This window comes from Scardinius erythrophthalmus (assembly GCF_964197995.2).
Source record: "Scardinius erythrophthalmus genome assembly, chromosome: 18".
Taxonomy (NCBI): domain Eukaryota; kingdom Metazoa; phylum Chordata; class Actinopteri; order Cypriniformes; family Leuciscidae; genus Scardinius; species Scardinius erythrophthalmus.
In genome coordinates, this window is record NC_138238.1 from 13064318 (window position 1) to 13085515 (window position 21198).

A 21198-nucleotide genomic window follows, 5' to 3' on the forward strand; every position below is an offset into this window, starting at 1 on the left:
AGGTGTCGAGATCGTGGGGGAAACCAGTGTCTTACAGAGTTTATACACCACAAACATCACACTACTCCTCAATATATAAATATAAAGAGTATGGTTATGGGGAGATGCCGAAGGTGGAAGAGACGCTTGCGGGCTATCTCTCTCCAGCAACGGCATCTTCCCTGAAGGCTCCTACACTCCCCTCTAAGCCAGTTAAAGTAACATCTTCCCTGGTTCATAAATCATATGCAGCCGCTGGTCAAGCCGCAGCGTGTCTGCATATGATGTCAATCATGCAAGCATATCAGGCTGAATTATTGGGGGATTTAGAGGAGGGCGGGGGGATTGGTCCTGACACGGTGGCCGAACTACGCAGAGCCACCGATCTGTATCTCAGGGCCACCAAGGAGACCGCTAAATCTATCGGGCGGTCTATGGCAGCCCTGGTGGCCACTGAGAGGCATCTGTGGCTCAATCTAAGTGATATCAAGGATAAAGAAAAGCATGTCCTCTTAGATGCTCCGGTCTCCACTGTTGGTTTGTTTGGCGATGCAGTTAACGTTGCGGTAGCAAAATCACAAGAAGCCGCTAAGCAAGCAGCTGCTCTCCAAAAACTTCTTCCCCGCCGTTCTTTCTATGAGGCTGCTGAGCGGGAGCAGCCTCACTCCTCTAAAAAGAGCGCTGATCATCGTGCCACTCAGAAACAGAGTGTGTCCTCCCGTGCTCCCCCACAAAAATCTCGGGGACACGGAGGGCGCGCTCAAACCCAGCAGTCTTCGAGGGGTAGAGCGGATCTGCGGACCGTTATTACCACCAAGAAGGCTGCTGGGAAGAAATCCTGATGTCCGAGGGCTCAGGACATATGAGGGTAGTCCCCCCCGAAGCAGAGCGGTTAACACCTCTTTTTACGGTGCCCGTCTCTCTTCGGTACCCTCAGGGGACCGTTCTGCCAACCCTGCCGCCTCAGGTGTTACAGGGCGCAGCGGTCTCCGGCGAGCACATATCTCAAGGACCACCCGGAAACGTAGTGGCCTCGGGATGCCCGCCCCCTCCGAGGAGGGTGTTAGAGCAGTCTGTTCGGTCGCTCCCTGCCGGTGCGCCGTTACAGGGCGTCGAATTGACTGCTCAACAACAACAAAATCCAGAAACCAGTCTCGAGAGGCTGGTACCTCTAGTAGAATCTTTGACAGCGTGGAAGCTACTGCCAAATGTTTCTCGTTGGGTCCTGCAGACCGTAGAAAAAGGGTATCAGATACAATTCAAGCAACGCCCACCTCGGTTTATGGGGGTCCTGCCCACAGTGGTGGGCCCCGAGCAGGTTCTGGTTATGGAACAGGAAGTAAACACTCTGTTAGAGAAAGGGGCCATAGAATATGTACCTCCCTCCAACAGGGAAACCGGGTTTTACAGCCGGTATTTCATAGTTCCGAAGAAGGACGGGGGATTGCGTCCCATTTTAGATCTTCGAGTTCTGAACGAGTCAGTCATGCAGCTCAAGTTCAAAATGTTAACATTGAGACAGATCGTGCCACAGATCAGGTCCGAGGACTGGTTTGTCACGATAGACCTCAAGGACGCATATTTCCATATTTCCATCCGTCCGTGTCATTGGAAGTTCCTGAGGTTTGCTTTCGGGGGCAAAGCATACCAATATCGTGTTCTTCCATTCGGCCTAGCTTTATCACCCCGCACTTTTACCAAATGCATGGATGCAGCTCTGGCGCCGCTGCGCCTCCAGGGTATTCGCATCATGAACTACATCGACGATTGGTTGATTTTAGCTCAGTCGCATCAGTTGCCGGTTCAACATCGAGATGTTGTTCTCGCCCACATGAAAGAGTTGGGGTTACGGCTGAACGCCAAGAAGAGTGTGCTTTCTCCACTCCAGAGGACCACTTTTTTAGGCGTAGTTTGGGATTCAGTGTCGATGCAGGCGCGCCTGTCACCGCCACGTATAGAGTCCATCCTTGCAGCTGTGAAAAGTGTAAAGCTAGGCCAGCTACTCACTGTCAAACAGTTCCAGAGACTGTTGGGTCTCATGGCAGCAGCTTCCAACGTGATACCTTTTGGACTGCTACACATGAGGCCCCTGCAGTGGTGGCTCAGGACCAGGGGGTTTTCCCCAAGGGGCAACCCATTTCGCACAATCAGGGTCACGCGGCGATGCTTACGTGCCCTGGTTATGTGGAAGAAACCTTGGTTCCTGTCCCAGGGCCCAGTGTTGGGAGCTCCTTGTCGTCGCAAACTGCTAACGACGGATGCTTCCCTCACGGGTTGGGGAGCGATCCTGGAAGGTCGCTCAGCTCAAGGTCTGTGGGAAGACCATCATCGTTCCTGGCATATCAATCGCCTAGAGATGTTAGCTGTCTTCCGGGCTCTGAGGAGCTTTATCACAGATCTCAGGGGACACCATGTGCTAGTACATACGGACAACACGTCGGTAGTCGCCTATATCAACCACCAAGGGGGTTTGCGCTCGCGCCCGTTATCCAACTTGGCACGCCATATCCTCTTGTGGTCCCAGGGGAAGTTACTGTCACTCAGGGCAGCTTACATCCCCGGGGTCCAGAATATAGGAGCAGACACTCTGTCGAGGCAGGGGCCGAGGCCCGGGGAATGGAGGCTCCACCCCGAGGTGGTGGAGCTTATATGGAGGGAGTTCGGCCAAGCACAAGTGGATCTGTTTGCGTCTCGAGAGACGTCTCACTGTCCACTTTGGTTCTCCCTCACGCATCCAGCTCCTCTGGGACTGGATGCTATGGTTCAGACGTGGCCGAGGCTACGTCTGTACGCCTTTCCCCCAGTTGCTCTGCTCCCGGGAGTTCTGGAGAGAGTTCGCAGGGACCGGGTTTGCCTACTTCTTATAGCCCCGCGTTGGCCGGGCAGAGTATGGTTTCCCGATCTGGTCTCCCTCCTCGACGGGCATCCTCTGGAGTTACCCGTCAGGAGAGACCTTCTGTCCCAGGCAGGGGGCTCAATATTTCACCCCCGCCCAGAACTGTGGAACCTGTGGGCTTGGCCTCTGAGGGGGCCCAGCTCATAGAGTCAGGTCTCTCAACTGAGGTTGTTGAGACCATTCTACAGTCCAGAGCTCCCTCCACGAGGAAACTTTATGCCCTGAAGTGGAGAGTCTTCACTTCTTGGTGTAGTGACCGTCGGTTGGACCCAGTTAACTGCCCAATTGGTACAGTGCTGGAGTTCCTGCAGGACCGGTTCACAGCAGGTCTAACCCCGTCCACTTTAAAGGTTTATGTGGCGGCCATAGGTGCTTACCACATTCCTTTGGGTGGAATGTCTGTGGGGAAAGACCCTTTGATATCTCGTTTCCTTCGTGGCACTTGGAGGCTGAGGCCTGCAGTTCGCTCTAGGGTGCCACCATGGGATTTGTCCATTGCGTTACAAGGCTTGTCCCTGGCCCCCTTTGAGCCAATTGAGGAGGTTCCTGAGAAGTTTTTAACGCTGAAAGCTCTTTTCCTTCTTGCTATTTCCTCTCTCAAGAGAATAGGGGATCTCCAAGCGTTGTCGGTTGCTCCGTCATGCTTGGAGTTTGCTCCGGGTATGATCAAAGCATTTCTTCATCCAAGACCGGGCTATATCCCCAAGGTCCCCACTAATGTGGTCAGACCTATTGTTCTGCAGGCCTTCTGTCCTCCTCCCTTTCAAAATGCGGACCAGGAGGCAAATAATTTGCTTTGCCCTGTGCGGGCGTTAGACGCATATGTCCACAGAGCTGCCCTGTGGCGAAAAAGTGATCAATTATTTGTGTGCTTTGGGTCCCCTAACAAAGGAGGTCCAGTGTCTAAGCAAAGGATGAGCAAGTGGGTGGTCGAGGCTATCTCACTTGCTTATGAGGCGGCTGGGCAGCCTTCTCCTTTGGCTGTCCGGTCGCACTCGACGAGGAGTATGGCGGCCTCTAAGGCCCTTATTTCAGGAGTTTCTTTACAGGACGTCTGTGATGCGGCAGGCTGGTCCTCACCGCACACTTTCGTCAGGTTTTACTCTCTGGATCTAGACTCTGCTCCAGGGTCTCATGTTTTGTCTTCCTAGTGCTGCTCTCCAGATTACACACAGGACAGACATTCGTAGCTATGGAGGCGTTGGTATAGACGTTCCCCATAGCGTCATTCTCGACGCAACGGGAGTTCCCTTGAAAGGGAACGCCTCGGTTACGACTGTAACCTCGGTTCCCTGAAGAGGGAACGAGCGTTGCGTCGCCTTGCCATATCTCCTTCATGCCTGTCAGCTCGACTTCAGACTTTTACGAAGCTTTCGTTTTCTGTTTCGGGACGGCTTTTATAGCTTCCTGGTACGTGACGTCACCCGCCTCTGACGTTCCGCCACACCATTGGACTGATTTTACATGTGCTTCAAGACGTCATCACGCAAAGCGTTCCCCATAGCGTCATTCTCGACGCAACGCTCGTTCCCTCTTCAGGGAACCGAGGTTACAGTCGTAACCGAGGCGTTTTCCATTAAATACTAAAGTGTATCACAGCAACAAAAAACTTTGAAAGACTCGAGCCCAAAATGAAAGACTCGAGCCCAAAATAAAGAAACCGAATAGCTTTATTTAATAAAAAATAATAATAAAAAAAACTAGTGGCTACACTGCCTGTGGTTTCTTTGAGACCTGTTTTGGTTTTGTCTAGTTTGAGCAAGGCGTAAAATGTAGAGTGGCAGATGCTTTGGGAGGCAATCCGTCTTCCACCGACAGAGAGAGGTGAAGGGACTCGGATTTGACACGTGACGGCACTGCAAGGCTCCTAATGGAGCCAACTCTGCACGCTTGGCTTTACTATATAATGGCCCAGTCACTCAGAAAAGATGAAAAATCTGCCTTATGTCCATTTCAATTTATCAGAAGCAACAACAAAAACATAACAGTTAGCTTTCTCTGCCCTTATCCATATCTCATTGGTGTCAGTGCCATTTTCACAGTGCCATCAGTCACAACCCAGGCGCGCTGGTGTGACTATTCGCTCACATCAGCTCATACTTCCAATTCCTGGGGAGAAAATATGGAGCCAAGCCATTCGGGACATTAAGCCCCAGCACTTATACACTTCGAAAGTATGTGTGTGGATCTTTTTCTTTATTTGGCTTGTCATGGGAGACAAAAAAAGAATGAAAAATCACTCTCTCATACCACTTCCATAGAAATGTGATGAATGGTGCACGGCGTGAAATAAAAGGGATGTGTCTTCAAGGAAACATCAACTGCTTTCACAAAGCAGGCTTTGATGTACTGGATCAGTCCTCTATATTGGTCAAGTTCTACCCAGAAACATGGAGAAGGGTGGAGGAGGAGATATTAAAATTCATCAGAAGGTGGAGTGGAAAAGAAATGGCGAGAAAAAGACAGTGTGTTTGGGTGAGATTGAAAAGAGAGGGGGACATTACAGCATAATGAAAGACAGTGACGAGGTTACGTAAGGAGAGAATCGGGCGGTTTCAGCAGGGTACGTCTGACTGAAACAGAGTTACCCAGGCGAGGGTCCGTAAGAGCGCAGTGTGGTGGTGCTATCAGCGGTGACAGCACAGCTCAGTGGTGGAGTGATTCAGAATGCAGACTGACAGCTTCAGATCTTCATCATCCTTTCCATGACTCATAACCACCCACACATTCCCAGAACAAAAAGCCTAGGAGTCCAAAGGCTCTATGTGTAGGGTACCGTCATGATGTCACTTCTCACCTTGTTTGAGAGCCAACAGCAGTGTCGGATCTGAGGGGTCGCTGCAGAAGTAGCCGCTGCCCTGGGAATCCCAGAAGAGCTGATCCTGCCTCAGCTGGAGTTCTTCGGCCCACTGCAGCCAGCGGACCCTTTGCGTGGCCTCAAACAGGTCCAGCAACCCACAAACCACAAACGCGTAGTCATCCAGGAAGCCTGAAATGGGAGATGCACTGGAGAGAACATTATAGAGAACATTAGTAGGGAAGGTCAAGATCTTTTGTTCTTTTACAAATACAAATACATTTTTTTGTTAATGTCGGGTTGACCTGTGTAATAATGTCAGGTTAACTTGCGCTGGGTTGATCGACATAACATAAGCTCTATTGACTGCAACTCTGGCATGCTGCCAATTTACCACAGAAATAATTTGAACTCCAAAAGACTGGAAAACGCATTTACAGTGATGAACGTACCAATGGAAGCCACAGAGACAAGAGATCATGAGAGTTTACAGCAGGAATGCGAAAATTGTAAACTCTACGGATACCTCATATACACCTTATTTGCTATTTCTTGTGAATGTGCGAGACTTCCGATTCATTAGCTGCTTGGGTTAATGACTAGGAGAATAACAAAGTGCAGAAAACGGTCAAACTACTTGCGCTACAAACCAGTGTGTTTATGATCATAATAAATTAAAATAATATGATAATGCCACATTACCCTACAAAACATAAGCAGTTTGGAGAATGGATGGATGGTAAGAAGTAGCAGTTTGCAATTTCAAGCAGTATAGCGGACTGTTTTTGAACAGCTACAATAGCTGGAAGCAGATTTCACAGGAAGCCTTTCACATTCGACAGAAAAATGGCCACACTCACTCGCACGTAAAAAATAAGGTGGATATAAGAAGTGTTATTTTGGTATGATTGAGGTACTGTTTTTATTCAAATTTTTAATTAGTTTTTATTTTATTTTTAATTTCTCATTTTAATTTTAAAGTTTTAGTCATTTTGTTGAGTGTTTTTGTCATTTAAAGTAGTATTTTTTTAAATGCCTACCGGTATATAGTTTTTATTTAATTTTTTTATTTCAGTATTTATTTTTCAATTTTAGTTTATTTGAACTAAATCAAAATGATAAATGTTGCCATGGCAACTAGCTGAAGTAAAAAAATACGTTTTTATATTTTATAATTCAGTTTATGTTTATTTTTAAGTATTTGATTTTTGGATTTTAGATTTAATTTTAATAATAATTAAATATAATAAACATGGATATAACCTTTATAAAGCAATACTATCATACCACACTAAGTTGCTAAAACAGTAATAAGTTTTATGGTTATACAAATGTGACAATGTGTGTGTAATATACATTGATATATTAGTGAAGCGTGTAATTTCTGTTCAACTAGTGGCACCATGCGGAATTGCAACAAAAAAAACCTCCCTCCATTCTTCCATTGGAAGACAAACAAACAGTCTCACCTCAAACTCACAGCACTGCACTAATGTTGTTAAAACAAACAGTCTGCAATTCCATTTGATGCAAGTAGTGGCGCTGAAATGACACACCTCACGATGTAACGTAAGTAGCGACATATCTTTTTTTCTGTATTGTGATGTACATTTGAGTGAAATGGATTATTGAAAAAAAATGAGGGCGGGACTCGGTTCTATCACTGGGCTGTTTATTGGACTGTTGGACTTTTTTCGAAGTTCTCCTAAACTTACTTGTCTAAATAAAACAAAAAAGCAGAGGCAGTAAAGTATCTGTTTACTGAAAGTGAATCTTTTTCCTCACTGAAGCACTGAATGAATGCATTACAGCCCTGGTGGGAAAAATACACATCACAAACACTTACAGGTTAATGTTACTGCATGAATTTTATCCTATTTCAGTCTATTACAATTGCTTAAGTCCACATGGTACTCCTGTTCTTATTTCAGAGTGCTTCACGTTGATTTGCTGCCAGAACTGGCTATTGCAATCCATGACATGAAATCGGAGGGAAATGTCAGAAGCAGTCATTTAGCTGCTTCACTTCTATTATTAAAAGGACAGTTCACCCAGAAAAATGACATTTTCTTACAATGGAAGTAAAAGTTACACTTGTATTGTATGGAAAAACAGAAGTTTGCTTAATAAACAGGTTTGGAACTACATGAAGGCGAGAAAATTATTATTTAATTTAAATTTTTCTGTGATCTATATCTTTAATCATTGAGCGTGACAGAAGAGGGTGAGATCCAGATGGTAAAACAGTCAGTGGGTATGACATGCCTTACCAAAATCCACTCACTAATTTTTTCATAATTCCCATAAATCAAAGAGAAGCACAGAGTCCGCCATTTCTATATCCTCGCTGTAGCAGCTGGAGTTGTACAATGTCTGTGCCAAAGAGGCATTACAAGTGTTGTGTTTTGGGATGTACCAATGCACATAAGAGTCTCCATAGACTCCCGCCATCAGTCACTGAGGACAATGTGGTTAAATTTCATTTTCGAAGGATAGTCCTGAAGAGAATTGTTACACAAACAAGGTTCTTTTCAATGCTAGGTTTTCAAAAAGGTTAATTCTAAAACAGGGATGGGCAACTTCGGTCCTTGAGGGCCAATGTCCTTCAGAGTTTAGCTCCAACCCTAATCAAACACACCTGAACAAGCTAATCAAGGTCCTCAGAATTACTAGAAAGTTACAGGCAGGTGATTTTTTCAGGGTTGGAGCTAAACTCTGTAGGACAGTGGCCCTCCAGGACTGAAGTTGCCCATCCCTGTTCTAAAAGATGGGTCAATTCCAACGCTTTGTGCACAAACATCACATCCAGACAAAGTAAATATCACACGTCACATTTTGTAAGTCCTTCCAAATTACCTTTCTGAAAGAGCTTGTTGGCACTATGAACAGCTAATGTTGCTAAAGCTGCTAATGTTGCTAAAGCTACCATTGTATCTGCCTGTTTTCACTGATGCTGCCCTCACGTGCTATCAGAATTATCGTAAATACGAGTTTCCTAAAGAGATGCCCATGAATGCGACGAGCTAGTAATCACTAATCACGACTTCAGAAGTGGGAATTATGAAATTTCTGATAGCACGTGAAGGCACTGAGAGACCATTATCCTGCCATGCTCACCATCTGCGTAATTCATAAACGTGCATTTTTTTATGCACAGTACAGTTAGATGACTAGACATATAAGGCTAAACACCACTACTGACAGTTTCTGACATTTTCAGTGCGTGAGACTATCCTGTTTTGTTGTTGCCGGTATGCCAGAGCATGAGAATTGAAGTTCCGACTTCTTTTTGAAAGGTGGCCGGGAGCATCAGCTCATTTGCATTTAAAGGGAAATTTTTGGCTCATTGGTGCAAATTCTAACATGCTATTAAAAATTATATGTGGGGTATTTTGAGCTAAATCTTCACATACACACTAATCAGAGACTTATTTTACGTCTTGTAAAAGGGGGCATAATAGGTCCCCTTTAAGATGCAAAAGCTCTGTGAATTGAGTGACATGCATACAAAGACATTTAGCAGGACCTTTGAGTTATAAAATCCATTCGAAATTCCTTTTGAGTTGGTGTCACCCAAAAAGATTGCAAAAGTCTTTGAAGTTTAAAATAAATTTGATTCAGATCACATCAACCCTTGTCCTTAGACCCTTGAACAGAGGTGCCACTGTAGCCAGCTGAGTGCAAGGAAACAGATAGTGACAGGTCTGAAGATATCACAGTGTCGGCAGCAGGATGGACGAGGCGGGTCTAACGCTGGGAACTTAACCTCCACGGTTCTTAGTTTAAACAACTGGCCTTCCAGGGGATGAAAAATGTCATGAGGTGCCAGTGAGAAGATCGCACTCAACATCTGACCCCTTCCATGTCATTGCCTCAAGCTGTCAGATATAATGCACTATTCAAATGTCATGTACAATAAGTGCCAGGTGATTTTGGAGAAGAACCAGGTGACTAGGTACTAAACAAATATATACACACACTTTGTGACTTTGACAAGGGCCAAATAGTAAAAGCACCCACCTCGCAACTTGCAAGACTAAAAGGATCTGCTAGCCCCCAGCAGGGGCTAACTGAAACATGCTAACTAGCCCTTTATTGAACTATGAAGTAAGTTTCTACTAAGGTATTCTCGACCCACAGCAGGGTTTATGGGCTCAAAGAAAAATATGACTCATCTGTTTCAGTTTTTTTTTTCTTCCCAGTGAGACAACAAAACAAATCAGCCTGCCAGTCAATTTTTAATGAACAGCTCTCCCTGGATTTTTCCATTCCCTCCTTGTTCATTCTCTGTATTCTCACCAGGTGATACAGTCTCTTCAAAGTGCAGCAAAGCCACATCATAACTTCCACACAAACCTGTCAGGAGACCGAAGTCATAAAAAAAGCCTAACCTCTACCTATCTCAGGAGCCAGAGGTGCTTCTTGTTCCAAACTGATAGATCTACTCACAATGAAGTATGATTTTTATACAGCTGAACAAGATTTGGACCGTTTGCCACATTCCTTGGAATAACAGCACAGCCACTGGATGGTTCATGAATAATTCACCTGGCACTACATTTTTACCTGGCCCAAATACTAGCATATTTCTTCTATTACAATAAAAGGCCCTTAATTCCATTTGAGAACTACAACAGTCAGGGAACCTGTCTCATTCTTATCAAGCATTGAAGCCAGATTGTCTCTAAATGTTTTCACTGCATGGCACAGGGCTCTTTAAAGGATTAGTTTACTCCAAAATGAACATTCTGTCATCATTTACTCACCTTCATGTTGTTCCAAACCCACATGACTTTCTTTCTTCCGCAGAAGAGAAAAGGTGAGGCTGTTTTCCATGCTCTTTTCCAAGCAATTACAATGAACAGAGTATAAAGCTATCAAGCTCCAAAAAGCACAATAAAAGTATAATAAAAGTGGTCCATGTGAATCACACACTATATTCCAAGTCATATGATAACTTTGTATGAGAAGCAGAGTGGATTTTAAGCCGTTATTCACTGAAAATCTTCGACAAGGAGCATTAGGGTGGATGTCATGAAATATGTCTGATTTGTGAATGAATCCTTCTTTTGAGTTGAATTGGTCTATTTGGTTCACCAAAGTTGTCTGAATGATTCATTCACAAAGTAAACTGATTTGGTTCAAGAGTTTACTCACTGTCTCAACAGCTCACTGGAGGGGAAGATTATCAGTGAATAATGTAAATTTCAGACTACTTCTCACACTGTTACGTACAGTATAGATGAACACTTACGAATCCAAATGAAGTATTTCAGTACACCAGGAAAATACGCAGAAGAAAATCAACAAAATCAACTACACTTTCAACTACACTTTAACATAAATCAACTACACAGGGAGTAATAAAAATAAACTCTGACACACACGAATCTATCATATAATTTCAGAAGACTTGGAATACATCAAACGAGTTGCATGGACCTATTTTAATACAGTTAGGATGTTTTTGTGTCCTTTTTTGATGCTTGAAAGCTTCAGCCCCCATTCACTTTAACTGCATGGAAAAGTGTGACCAGTAGTTTTCAGAATTTTTAATAGTATCTTGAACGGCATGAGGGTGAATAAACAATGACATTTTCATTTTCTGAGAACTATTCCTTTAGCGGTGGATGTAGAATATTCAAAGTGAAGAACAAAGCAAGAGAGTAGTTCCTCTTCAAGATGAAATCAGGTGGCCAGAAACACAAGTAATTCCCCAGTAAATCATCTTCTGGCTGGGACTCCTGATAAATTATTCTTGGTGCTGAGGGAAATCCTCTGAAGGTGATTAAAAACAACCCGATGCAGATTTTTACATCTCACTTATACAAACAGATCTGAGCAGAGCTGCAAGAGAGGAAACACCACATCCTATGCTAACTTAAGTAAAGCTAATTAGGTGATTACAGAGAGAGTGTTCCTGATTAAGCATTATGCAAAGTGCACAATTAAGCTATTTTTTCCATTATCCCATTGATGAACACTCAACAAAAAGGTTCAAAATGAAGGTGAAAATAAATCCAGTTTAGATCAGTGATAAATGGTGTGTGGGTTAACGTGGCTTGAGAAGCGCACTCAGCATTGTGGGATGACTGATGTGCTGACACAGTTTGGTAATGAGAGGTACAAATGAGAGGTTACCCCAAGAATGAGGCCAGTGAATGTGTGTGTGTGTGTGTGTGTATCTGTGGGTGATTTCATACGTGAAAAGCTTCGTATTGTGCTGATTCTGGGTCATTTCTACATTTGCAGGATATGTGCCAAGGCAATTAAGACTTGGAAGCAAGACAGAATGTGTGCTAGTTTTCTTGGCCCACGGTAAAGACACATACAAACTCATCAAAATCAGTGTTATAATTTTAGTATTATGAATATACCGTAAGAGAATTTATTATTTTGAATCAGCTTTTATTTTTATTTTTTTTATAATTTTGTAATTTTGCTTTTTTAATGTTTCTATTTATTTAGGTTTATTTTTATTTTAGTTTTAGGTCGTTTTAGAACTTATTTTATTTCAGTTAGTTACAAAGGCAACATTTTTAAGTTTACGTTTCTAATGTTATATCTAATATTTAGATTTTTTTTTCAGCTTTATTTCATTTCACAAAAACTATTTTTTTTATAGTTTTAGTTAACAATAACAACCCTGATCATAATATGTAAAAACAAGTATCCTTTCTACTGTATATTTTCCAATGACAAGCCTGAATAAATATCCTTTTAAATTCCCATTTTAAATAGACTCGTAATTAAAATATATTAGATGTAGGCTAGTAAACAAACAGTTCACAATCTACAACTCAACCTCAGTGCTATGGCAGGCTGAATGCATCTTATTTTTTGACAGCCAGAAATGTTACTTACACTTGCTCCACCTCCATGTTATTTCCACGGTAACAGGAACGGAGAATCCTTTGGTCCTCTTCGTCCCACAGGTATTTTTGGAGAAAATAAGCTGCTCGCTCAGCCCTTTCTAGCAGAGCCTTGTCACCAAGCACGGCTCCGACACGAGCAAACCCGGACAACATCAGCCCTGACCAAAGAAATGGGATCGGACAGATTACAAACTTTGGATAACCTGACCATATTACATTTTGTCCTTCAGCAAAAGTACTTCAGTAAACAATACTGTTATGAAGCATTTACATGTTAATTGACCACATGACAGTTTCAAATCACTTGTCCACTTTCCTTCCGAGTTGTTGCAAAATATTAGATTATTATTCAGGAAGAGTTCTGCCCCACAGAAACTCTCAACCAACGGCAACAAGAGCTAAAAACCTTTGATAAAGGTGACATAGGTGCCAACCAAGACAGAGGAACTTTGAAAGGAGACACTGAGTCTATAAGATCTAAAGTACAATGTGTTCAGAGGGACGAGGATCACTAACAATAGTCCTGTCAGAGCTCTGTGTGACTGTATCCCAGACATGTCTCACGGCTATGCAAGTGGGCCTATCAGGTTTGATTAATGCCAAGGGTTACTCTGCAGGTAGCAATATCCAGTCTGTATGCATTAAGAATGTAATGGAGCGTAGCTCTGGAAGGAACGCTTTCATTAAACAATGTCTCAGGCTTTCTTTAATTAAGATATCAGCTCATTAGTCACTATTCTTTGAGCACTTTTGTCAGCTAAAGCTCCAAAGGGGCCTTGGCACCCTGTGAAGGCTTTGATATCCTTTCATTAAAGACAACGAGGGCAAAGACCACAACCCAGAGGTCCCCTCCATGGGCTTTTAAAGGCCTGGCACCACATCTAAGCACCCCATGAAGGAACTCTAACATTATAGTGTTGCTATTAAGGCAAACCTTAATTTACGGAGCTTGTCGAACACTGGACCTTGTTCGCAAAGTGAAATCAATAAAATTGTAAGAATAGGAAGGGGGTGCACATAGCTTCAGGGGATGCAAGCATTGCAAATTTTCTACATGCCTTTCATTGATTCTTTTCCCTGTTTCGTGTTTTGGGATTTCAAGCAGTATATTAATGGATGACACTTATACATTCTTCCAATCAGAATCCAGGAAACTTACCATTCCAGGAAGCTAGCATTTTGGTGTCCAGGTGAGGAGGTGGGCGGGCTCTCCGTACCTCGGCCAGCTTGGCCCTGGCATCGGACAGCAGCTCGGACAGTCTGTCCACGCTGATGCCAAAGTGAGCAGCGGTGAGCTCCACTGAGTAACGCACGATCAGCACATTTTGACCCTGCAGCTCTCCATGGGGGTCCTGCAAAAACACCAAGAACACAAGAATCAGAAACAAATCAGTAAATGCACATAATAAAAAAATATTAAAAGTGAATATCCATCATAAAATCTGCTTTGTTCACAAATTAGGTGTCACAAACATTAAATGCTAACCACTGATTCTTGAGATTTAATGGAAAATATGTCATGCCATTGGTTTTAAAAATAGAAATAATTGCCCTCCTGCTTTCAATTGGAAGATAACTAGTATATTATTTGCACAAATTACCTATTGTATCTTATTTACTGTTTATTTCTTCAAAACCACCTGTCGTCGGACCTTCATGACCTTATGAATGTCAGTGAACTGATGTTGGTTGGTTACGTCACATGGCGGATGTAGTACGTACACATTGTATTCATTCTAGGGCTGTCTAAAGATTAATCGCGATTAATCGCGTCCAAAATAAAAGTTTGTGTTTACATAATATATGTGTGTGTACTCTGTATAATTATTTTGTACATATAAATACACACACATGCATGTATGTATTTAAGAAATATTTGAATACATATACTGTATATAGTTATATATAATTTATATTATATATAAATATAAATTTTTTATATATAAATTACACATTTTTCTAAAATATAAACAAGCATGTCTGTGTATTTATATATACAAATTTAATTATACACAGTACACACACATATATTATTTAAACACAAACTTTTATTTTGGATGTGATTAATCGCGATTAATCTTTTGACAGCCCTAATTCATTCTACACAAATTCATACTATACTTTTATTAACAGTTGTGAAATAAGCTTACATTTTCAAACTAAATGTAGTAGCAACCTACCAGACAGTATGCGATTTCGGACACAACTACAGTCTAACAAATAATTCACTCACTGAATCATTGCACAAACTCACTGAATCAGCCAGAGCAGTTTCTGAAGAATCTGATTCACTAACTGAACTGCAAATCAGAAATAAAGCAAGATTTGTAATATGGCCCACGAAACATTATTATTGTTGACCAGTTGTTCAACCGACAAAGTGTTATTAAAGATATTTGCAAGACTTTTCTTTTGTAATAGTTTTTCAATAACTATTCAAGTAGTTGAATGCTAAATTTGCAAGCAATCATTAAAATTATTAGTTAGTTTACCATATTTTTGTGTATATATTTTTGAATTACAGCAAGGGAAAACAAACATTTTGTAAGGAAATGGAAAAAAACAGGAGGTTGCGTATAATCATCATAATCCAAAATAATTTGTCTATACATAAACTTTTATTTGCTTCAGTGTTGTAGTCAAGAATCAGTGTAACATGGTTAGAAAGCTTCTGTCTCTCATCAAAAACCTCAAAATTCCCAAACCTGAGCAGGGTCCACGTTGCCTTGCTCTTTCACACCGTAATGATGCATGAAGATATCCGCCTGTGTTGCGCCTCCTGTGGCGCCTTCCACGATGTCAGGAAGCAGCTCTCTGATCTCTCCTGCTGTCCACACACAAAACGCTCCCTCTCTCTTCTCAGTGGATTCCGCAGTAGGAAAGGAATCTGCATCCTCAGCGCTATAGAAGCCGCCAGACTGCAGAGGGCAGCACAATTCTCAAATCAAATTTGTTTTATTTTTTCATTTTATTTTTTGCCACTTGTAGGCTGTTTTCAAAGTTATGTTGTGGTCTCTTGAGAGAATCGTTATTTCTTGGTCACAAGTTCTCTAGTTAATACATTTCAAATATGTTATGTACATAAGTTCAGCATACAGTGGACTTGTTGAAAGTATAATAACAATGGGATGATTTACAGTACAGAGAGAATGTTTTTTTTACAAATGTGTATATTTTGGGTCAAAGGGAAACATTAACCTCTAATGTAACTCTCACAACCAAACAAAATGAGGTTCACGGTATGCTTTTGTTGGTACCTAATTAAAAATTTGAGGGGGTTTTAATTGTGTGTGTCGTCAAACCATTCATAGTCACAAGATGGCTGGCTGCTAGAAAATGGAGGAGGAATGACCTCAAAAAGGGTATCGACCTGGGTGATTTTTCAGTGCTTTTGTGGGTCGGTGCTGATTCAGCATGACTGATGCCAAATGAGGGATCTAATGAGGGAGAAGGAGACTCACCTTGTCACTGAGGTCTCTGGAGACGTAAAGCAACACGTCGCGAGCCACATCTGCAAATAGGCGTTCCCCAGATACCTGTAGAGATTAACAGGGACAATAACACCACACCCAGCCAATGCCAGATATATCTTTGGTTCCTTATACAACTCTTAAAATCATCTTAACTTAGGCTTTTGATATAGAACCACAGAATAAGCGATACATAACACCAATAAGTCATTATCATCATATAGAGACTGTGTCTGTTCCCCGAATTTGGAAATCCAAAAAACGTTTAAACCCAACTAAGGTTAAAAATTTAATTGATGTTCAACAAATAAAAAACAGCTATAATACAGATGAGCAAATGCTAAAGCTTGGGTTGCTGAATATTCGATCGCTTACTTCAAAAGCACTCATTGTTAATGATATGATTTCAGATAATAACCTAGATGTGCTGTGTTTGACAGAAACCTGGCTAAAACCAAACGATTACATTACTTTAAATGAATCAACCCCGCAAGATTACTGTTATAAACATGAGCCTCGTCTGAAACGCAAAGGGGGTGGTGTTGCTGTAATCTATAGTAATAGTTTCAAAACCACTAAGAAATCAAGTTTTAAATATAATTCTTTTGAAGCATTGGTGCTTAATGTAAAAATATATAGTGTAAACGATAAATCACGTTTGAGATTTGTGCTGGCTACTGTATACAGGCCACCAGGGCACCATACAGACTTTATCAAAGAATTTGCGGACTTTCTATCAGAATTAATATTGACTGCAGATAAAGTACTAATTGTTGGTGATTTTAATATACACATCGATAATGAAAAAGATGCATTGGGATTGGCATTTAAAGACATTGTAAATTCAATTGGAGTTAGACAACACGTGTCAGGACCTACTCATCGTCGTAATCATACTCTAGATCTAATATTATCACATGGAATAGATGTGGATGCCGTTGAAATTCTGCAGCAGAGCGATGACATCTCAGATCATTATCTAGTCTCGTGTTATTTGCATTTAGCCAAGGCTGCAAAGCCGACTCCGTGTTTCAAATATGTGAGACCTATCACTTCTGCTACTAAAGATTGCTTTATTAATAATCTTCCTAATCAGTTTCATCATCTCAGCATCTCAGATAGCTTAGAAGAACTAGATATTACAACAGAAACGTTTAACTCTCTCTTTTCCAGCACTTTAGACACAGTTGCTCCGTTGCGCTTAAAGAAGATTAAAGAAAATAGTCCAACGCCGTGGTACAACGAGCACACTCGGGCCCTTAAGAGAGCAGCCAGAAAAATGGAGCGCAACTGGAAGAAAACAAAACTAGAGGTATTTCGCATTTCATGGAAAGAGAGCTCAATTACTTACAGAGAGGCTTTAAAAGCTGCTAGATCTGCTTATTTTTCAACCCTATTAGAAGAAAATAAACATAATCCTAGGTATTTATTTGAAACGGTGGCTAAACTAACGAAAAATAAAGCTTCAAGCACCGAATTTTCCAAGCAACACAGCAGTAATGACTTTATGAACTTCTTCACTTATAAGATTGATAATATCAGGGACAAAATTATAACTATGCAACCGTCTACTACAGTATCGCATCAGGCAGTGCATTGTAGTCTCCCTGAGGAAAAATTTGATTCATTCGTTGCTATAGGAGAGGAAGAATTTACTAAACTCATTAAATCATCTAAATCTACAACATGTATGTTAGACCCTATACCGACTAAGCTACTGAAAGAAATACTTCCAGAGGTCATAGATCCTCTTCTTAATATCATTAATTCGTCTTTGTCTCTAGGATACGTACCAAAAACCTTTAAGCTGGCTTTGATTAAACCGCTTGTTAAAAAAATGCAACTTGATCCTTCAGAATTAGTCAATTACAGGCCGATCTCGAATCTACCTTTTCTGTCAAAGATATTAGAAAAGGCAGTATCTTCACAACTGTGTTCCTTTCTTGAAAGAAATGATATCTGCGAGGATTTCCAGTCCGGATTTAGACCGTACCATAGTACCGAAACAGCTCTCGTTAGAGTCACAAATGATTTGCTCTTATCATCCGATCGTGGTTGTATCTCTCTATTAGTGTTACTCGATCTTAGCGCTGCATTTGACACCATCGACCACAACGTTCTTTTAAATAGATTAGAACATTATGTTGGCATTACAGGAAATGCACTAGCATGGTTTAAATCATACTTATCTGACCGTTATCAGTTTGTAGCAGTAAATGATGAGATGTCTCATCGATCACAGGTTAAGTATGGCGTACCACAAGGCTCAGTATTAGGACCGCTGCTGTTCACTCTGTACATGCTACCATTAGGAGATATCATTAGGAAACATGGAATTAGCTTTCACTGTTATGCTGACGATACTCAGCTCTATATTTCTTCAAAACCTAACGAAACTTATCAATTCACAAAATTAACGGAATGCATAGCGGATATAAAAAATTGGATGACTTGTAATTTCCTACTTCTAAATTCTGAAAAAACAGAGTTTCTAATTATTGGACAAAAAACTTCCTCACGTAATAATCTAGAATACTGTCTAACACTTGATGGCTGCTCTGTTAAGTCTTCGTCGTTGGTTAGGAACCTGGGTGTGCTCTTTGATACCAATCTTTCATTTGAAAGTCACGTGTCTAGTATCTGTAAAACTGCATTTTTCCATCTTAAAAATATATCTAAATTACGTCATATGCTCTCATTGACAAATGCGGAACAATTAGTTCATGCGTTCATGACCTCAAGGCTAGATTATTGTAATGCTCTACTGGGTGGTTGCCCTGCACGCTTAATAAACAAACTACAGCTGGTCCAAAACGCAGCAGCTCGAGTTCTTACCAGAACCAGGAAGTATGACCATATTAGCCCAGTTCTGTCAAAACTGCACTGGCTCCCTATTAAACATCGCATAAATTTTAAAATATTGCTGATTACTTACAAAGCACTGAATGGTTTAGCTCCGCAGTACTTGAGCGAGCTCTTAACGCATTATAGTCCGTCACGTCTGTTACGATCTCAAAATTCCGGCCAGTTGATTATACCTAGAATATCAAAATCCACTGCTGGCGGTAGATCCTTTTCCTATTTAGCACCAAAACTCTGGAACAGTCTTCCTACCATTGTCCGGGAAGCGGACACACTCTGTCAGTTCAAAGCCAGATTAAAGACACATCTCTTTGACCTAGCTTTCACATAATACATTATAGACTTCTATAATTTAATGTTATGCTGCATAGATTAGGTCAGCCGGAACCGGGAACACTTCCCAAAAATCCTGATGTACTCGTTACATCATGAGAAGAATGGCATCTACGCTAATTTTAGTGTCTGTGTTTATCCCAAGGTTTTCCCGCAGCCTGCCGGATCCAGGCCGTATCCAGATCTGACGAAGGACCTTCGCCTGGACCGATGACAACGCAGTGCTGAAGTGCCAACTAGTCTCTCCCTATGGAGGATCCCACTACCACTCTACAGATAAGGCGTTGTCGGGAAAATTCGTCTTGCGGTCCTACCCCAAAGCAACAAATAAAATAAAATTCCTTATCAAAATTTATAAGGAAAGACAAGTATTTTGTTTAGGCTTGGCTTGTAGGGAATTCCAAACCTGCGTATATTCTAACGCACATAACTATAGAACCCATTCTAAATGCGCATGTGACTGCCATCAGCGTTTCTCACAGGTTCGCGTTTAAAGTCTGTGTAGAGAGAATGGTGTCGTCTTAGCGGCCCCTAATTTAATAACAAATGATCATTGCGACGGAACCAAATCAATTAAAACTAACTTTAGATGGAAATAACTTAACTCTGCTGTAAAGCCGAAACCATCTCTGTTACCTTAAATTATACGCTTATCTCTGTAAAGCTGCTTTGAGACAATCTACATTGTTAAAAGCGCTATATAAATGAAGATGACTTGACTTGACTTGACTTGATTATTGTGTCTACAGAAGTTCAGAACAATGTTTCATTATGGCTTTCTGGACATAAGCAATTATCGAGAGAGATAAGAAACAGCAAATCTGTTAAATATATAATACATGAACACACCCCACACAGACATATTCCCACCTGGTACGCAGTGATATAGGCCACAGCAAGCTGGCCTTGATCATATAACATCTTTTCAAAGTGAGGAACATGCCAGGAGGAGTCTGTGGAGTATCTGTGAAAGCCCTGAAAGAAACAATTTCACTGCGTTCAGTAAAAGCGAAGAATTGATATTTAACACCATAGGTTCTGAATACACAATTTTTGCATGTCACCTGTGCCACATGGTCATTAATGCCCCCTAGTGCCATCTTTCGGAGAGTGTGAAGGGCCATTCGCAGCGCTTCTGCTCCCTCAGAGCTGGCACGATTTACTGCCCAAAATGACATCAGGAACATCAGATTCACTGCAGAAAAGAAAAGCACAAGGCCAGTTTTCATTATTAATGTTGATGCGTATTTGTCAGGTAATTAACTCACAAGACAGGTGGTCAACAGGATATTGTGTTCATTCGCTTTGTGAGTCTGTTCTAATAACAAATTAGTGACAGACTGTAAATATTGTACGAGTTTTGGAGATCAATCCTTTCAGTTCATCCCGGTATTTGTTTACCTGGTGAAGGGAACTTCGGCGCCTCTCGAAAACCTCCATATTCTTCCTCATAAGAGTGAGCCAGCTGCTGGTAACATCTGTTGGCAACATCTGGACTGAATGGAAGAGTTTCTCCAGGGCTGGCAGAGATTTCTGTCCCCTTCCTGAGGGCTTCCAGTACTTTCTCTCCACTGGACTCCAGGGTTTCTCTGTTACTCTGCCACTAAAACACATAGTATGAAGGTCCTCAGACATCAGAGCACCATAGTAAAGGGGATGTGATTTGAATAATCACTGTAAATATAATTGTAAAAAATGTAAATTTAAACTGTGAAAAAAAATAGTCTCTTATGCTGACCAAGTCTGCAATTATTAGATAAAAAATACAGTAAAAAAAACATTAATATTGTGGAATACTATTACAATGTAAAAATAAATGTTTTCTATTTAAATATATTTTAAAATGTAACTGATCCCTTATTTTCAGCAGCCATTCTACTCCAGTCTTCAGTGTCATGATCTTTCAGAAATCATTCTAATATGCTAAACTGGTGCTAAAGAAACATTTATTTTCAATGTTGAAAACAATTCACTGCTTAAAATTCT

At 41.4% G+C, this 21198-nt stretch overlaps 1 protein-coding gene across 1 annotated transcript in view; it reads right to left on the reverse strand.

Moving 5' to 3' along the window:
- The window catches only part of spata20 (spermatogenesis associated 20), a 58951-nt gene that overhangs the window by 35011 nt on the left and 2742 nt on the right, over positions 1-21198 (reverse strand). The window contains exons 6-13 of the mRNA XM_081393440.1: positions 20614-20815; positions 20277-20407; positions 20083-20187; positions 16009-16083; positions 15253-15465; positions 13707-13899; positions 12537-12705; positions 5673-5881 (exon numbers count right to left, since the gene is read on the reverse strand). Coding sequence (XP_081249566.1) covers positions 5673-5881; positions 12537-12705; positions 13707-13899; positions 15253-15465; positions 16009-16083; positions 20083-20187; positions 20277-20407; positions 20614-20815 — 1297 coding nt within the window. The remainder of the gene's footprint in view (positions 1-5672; positions 5882-12536; positions 12706-13706; positions 13900-15252; positions 15466-16008; positions 16084-20082; positions 20188-20276; positions 20408-20613; positions 20816-21198) is intronic.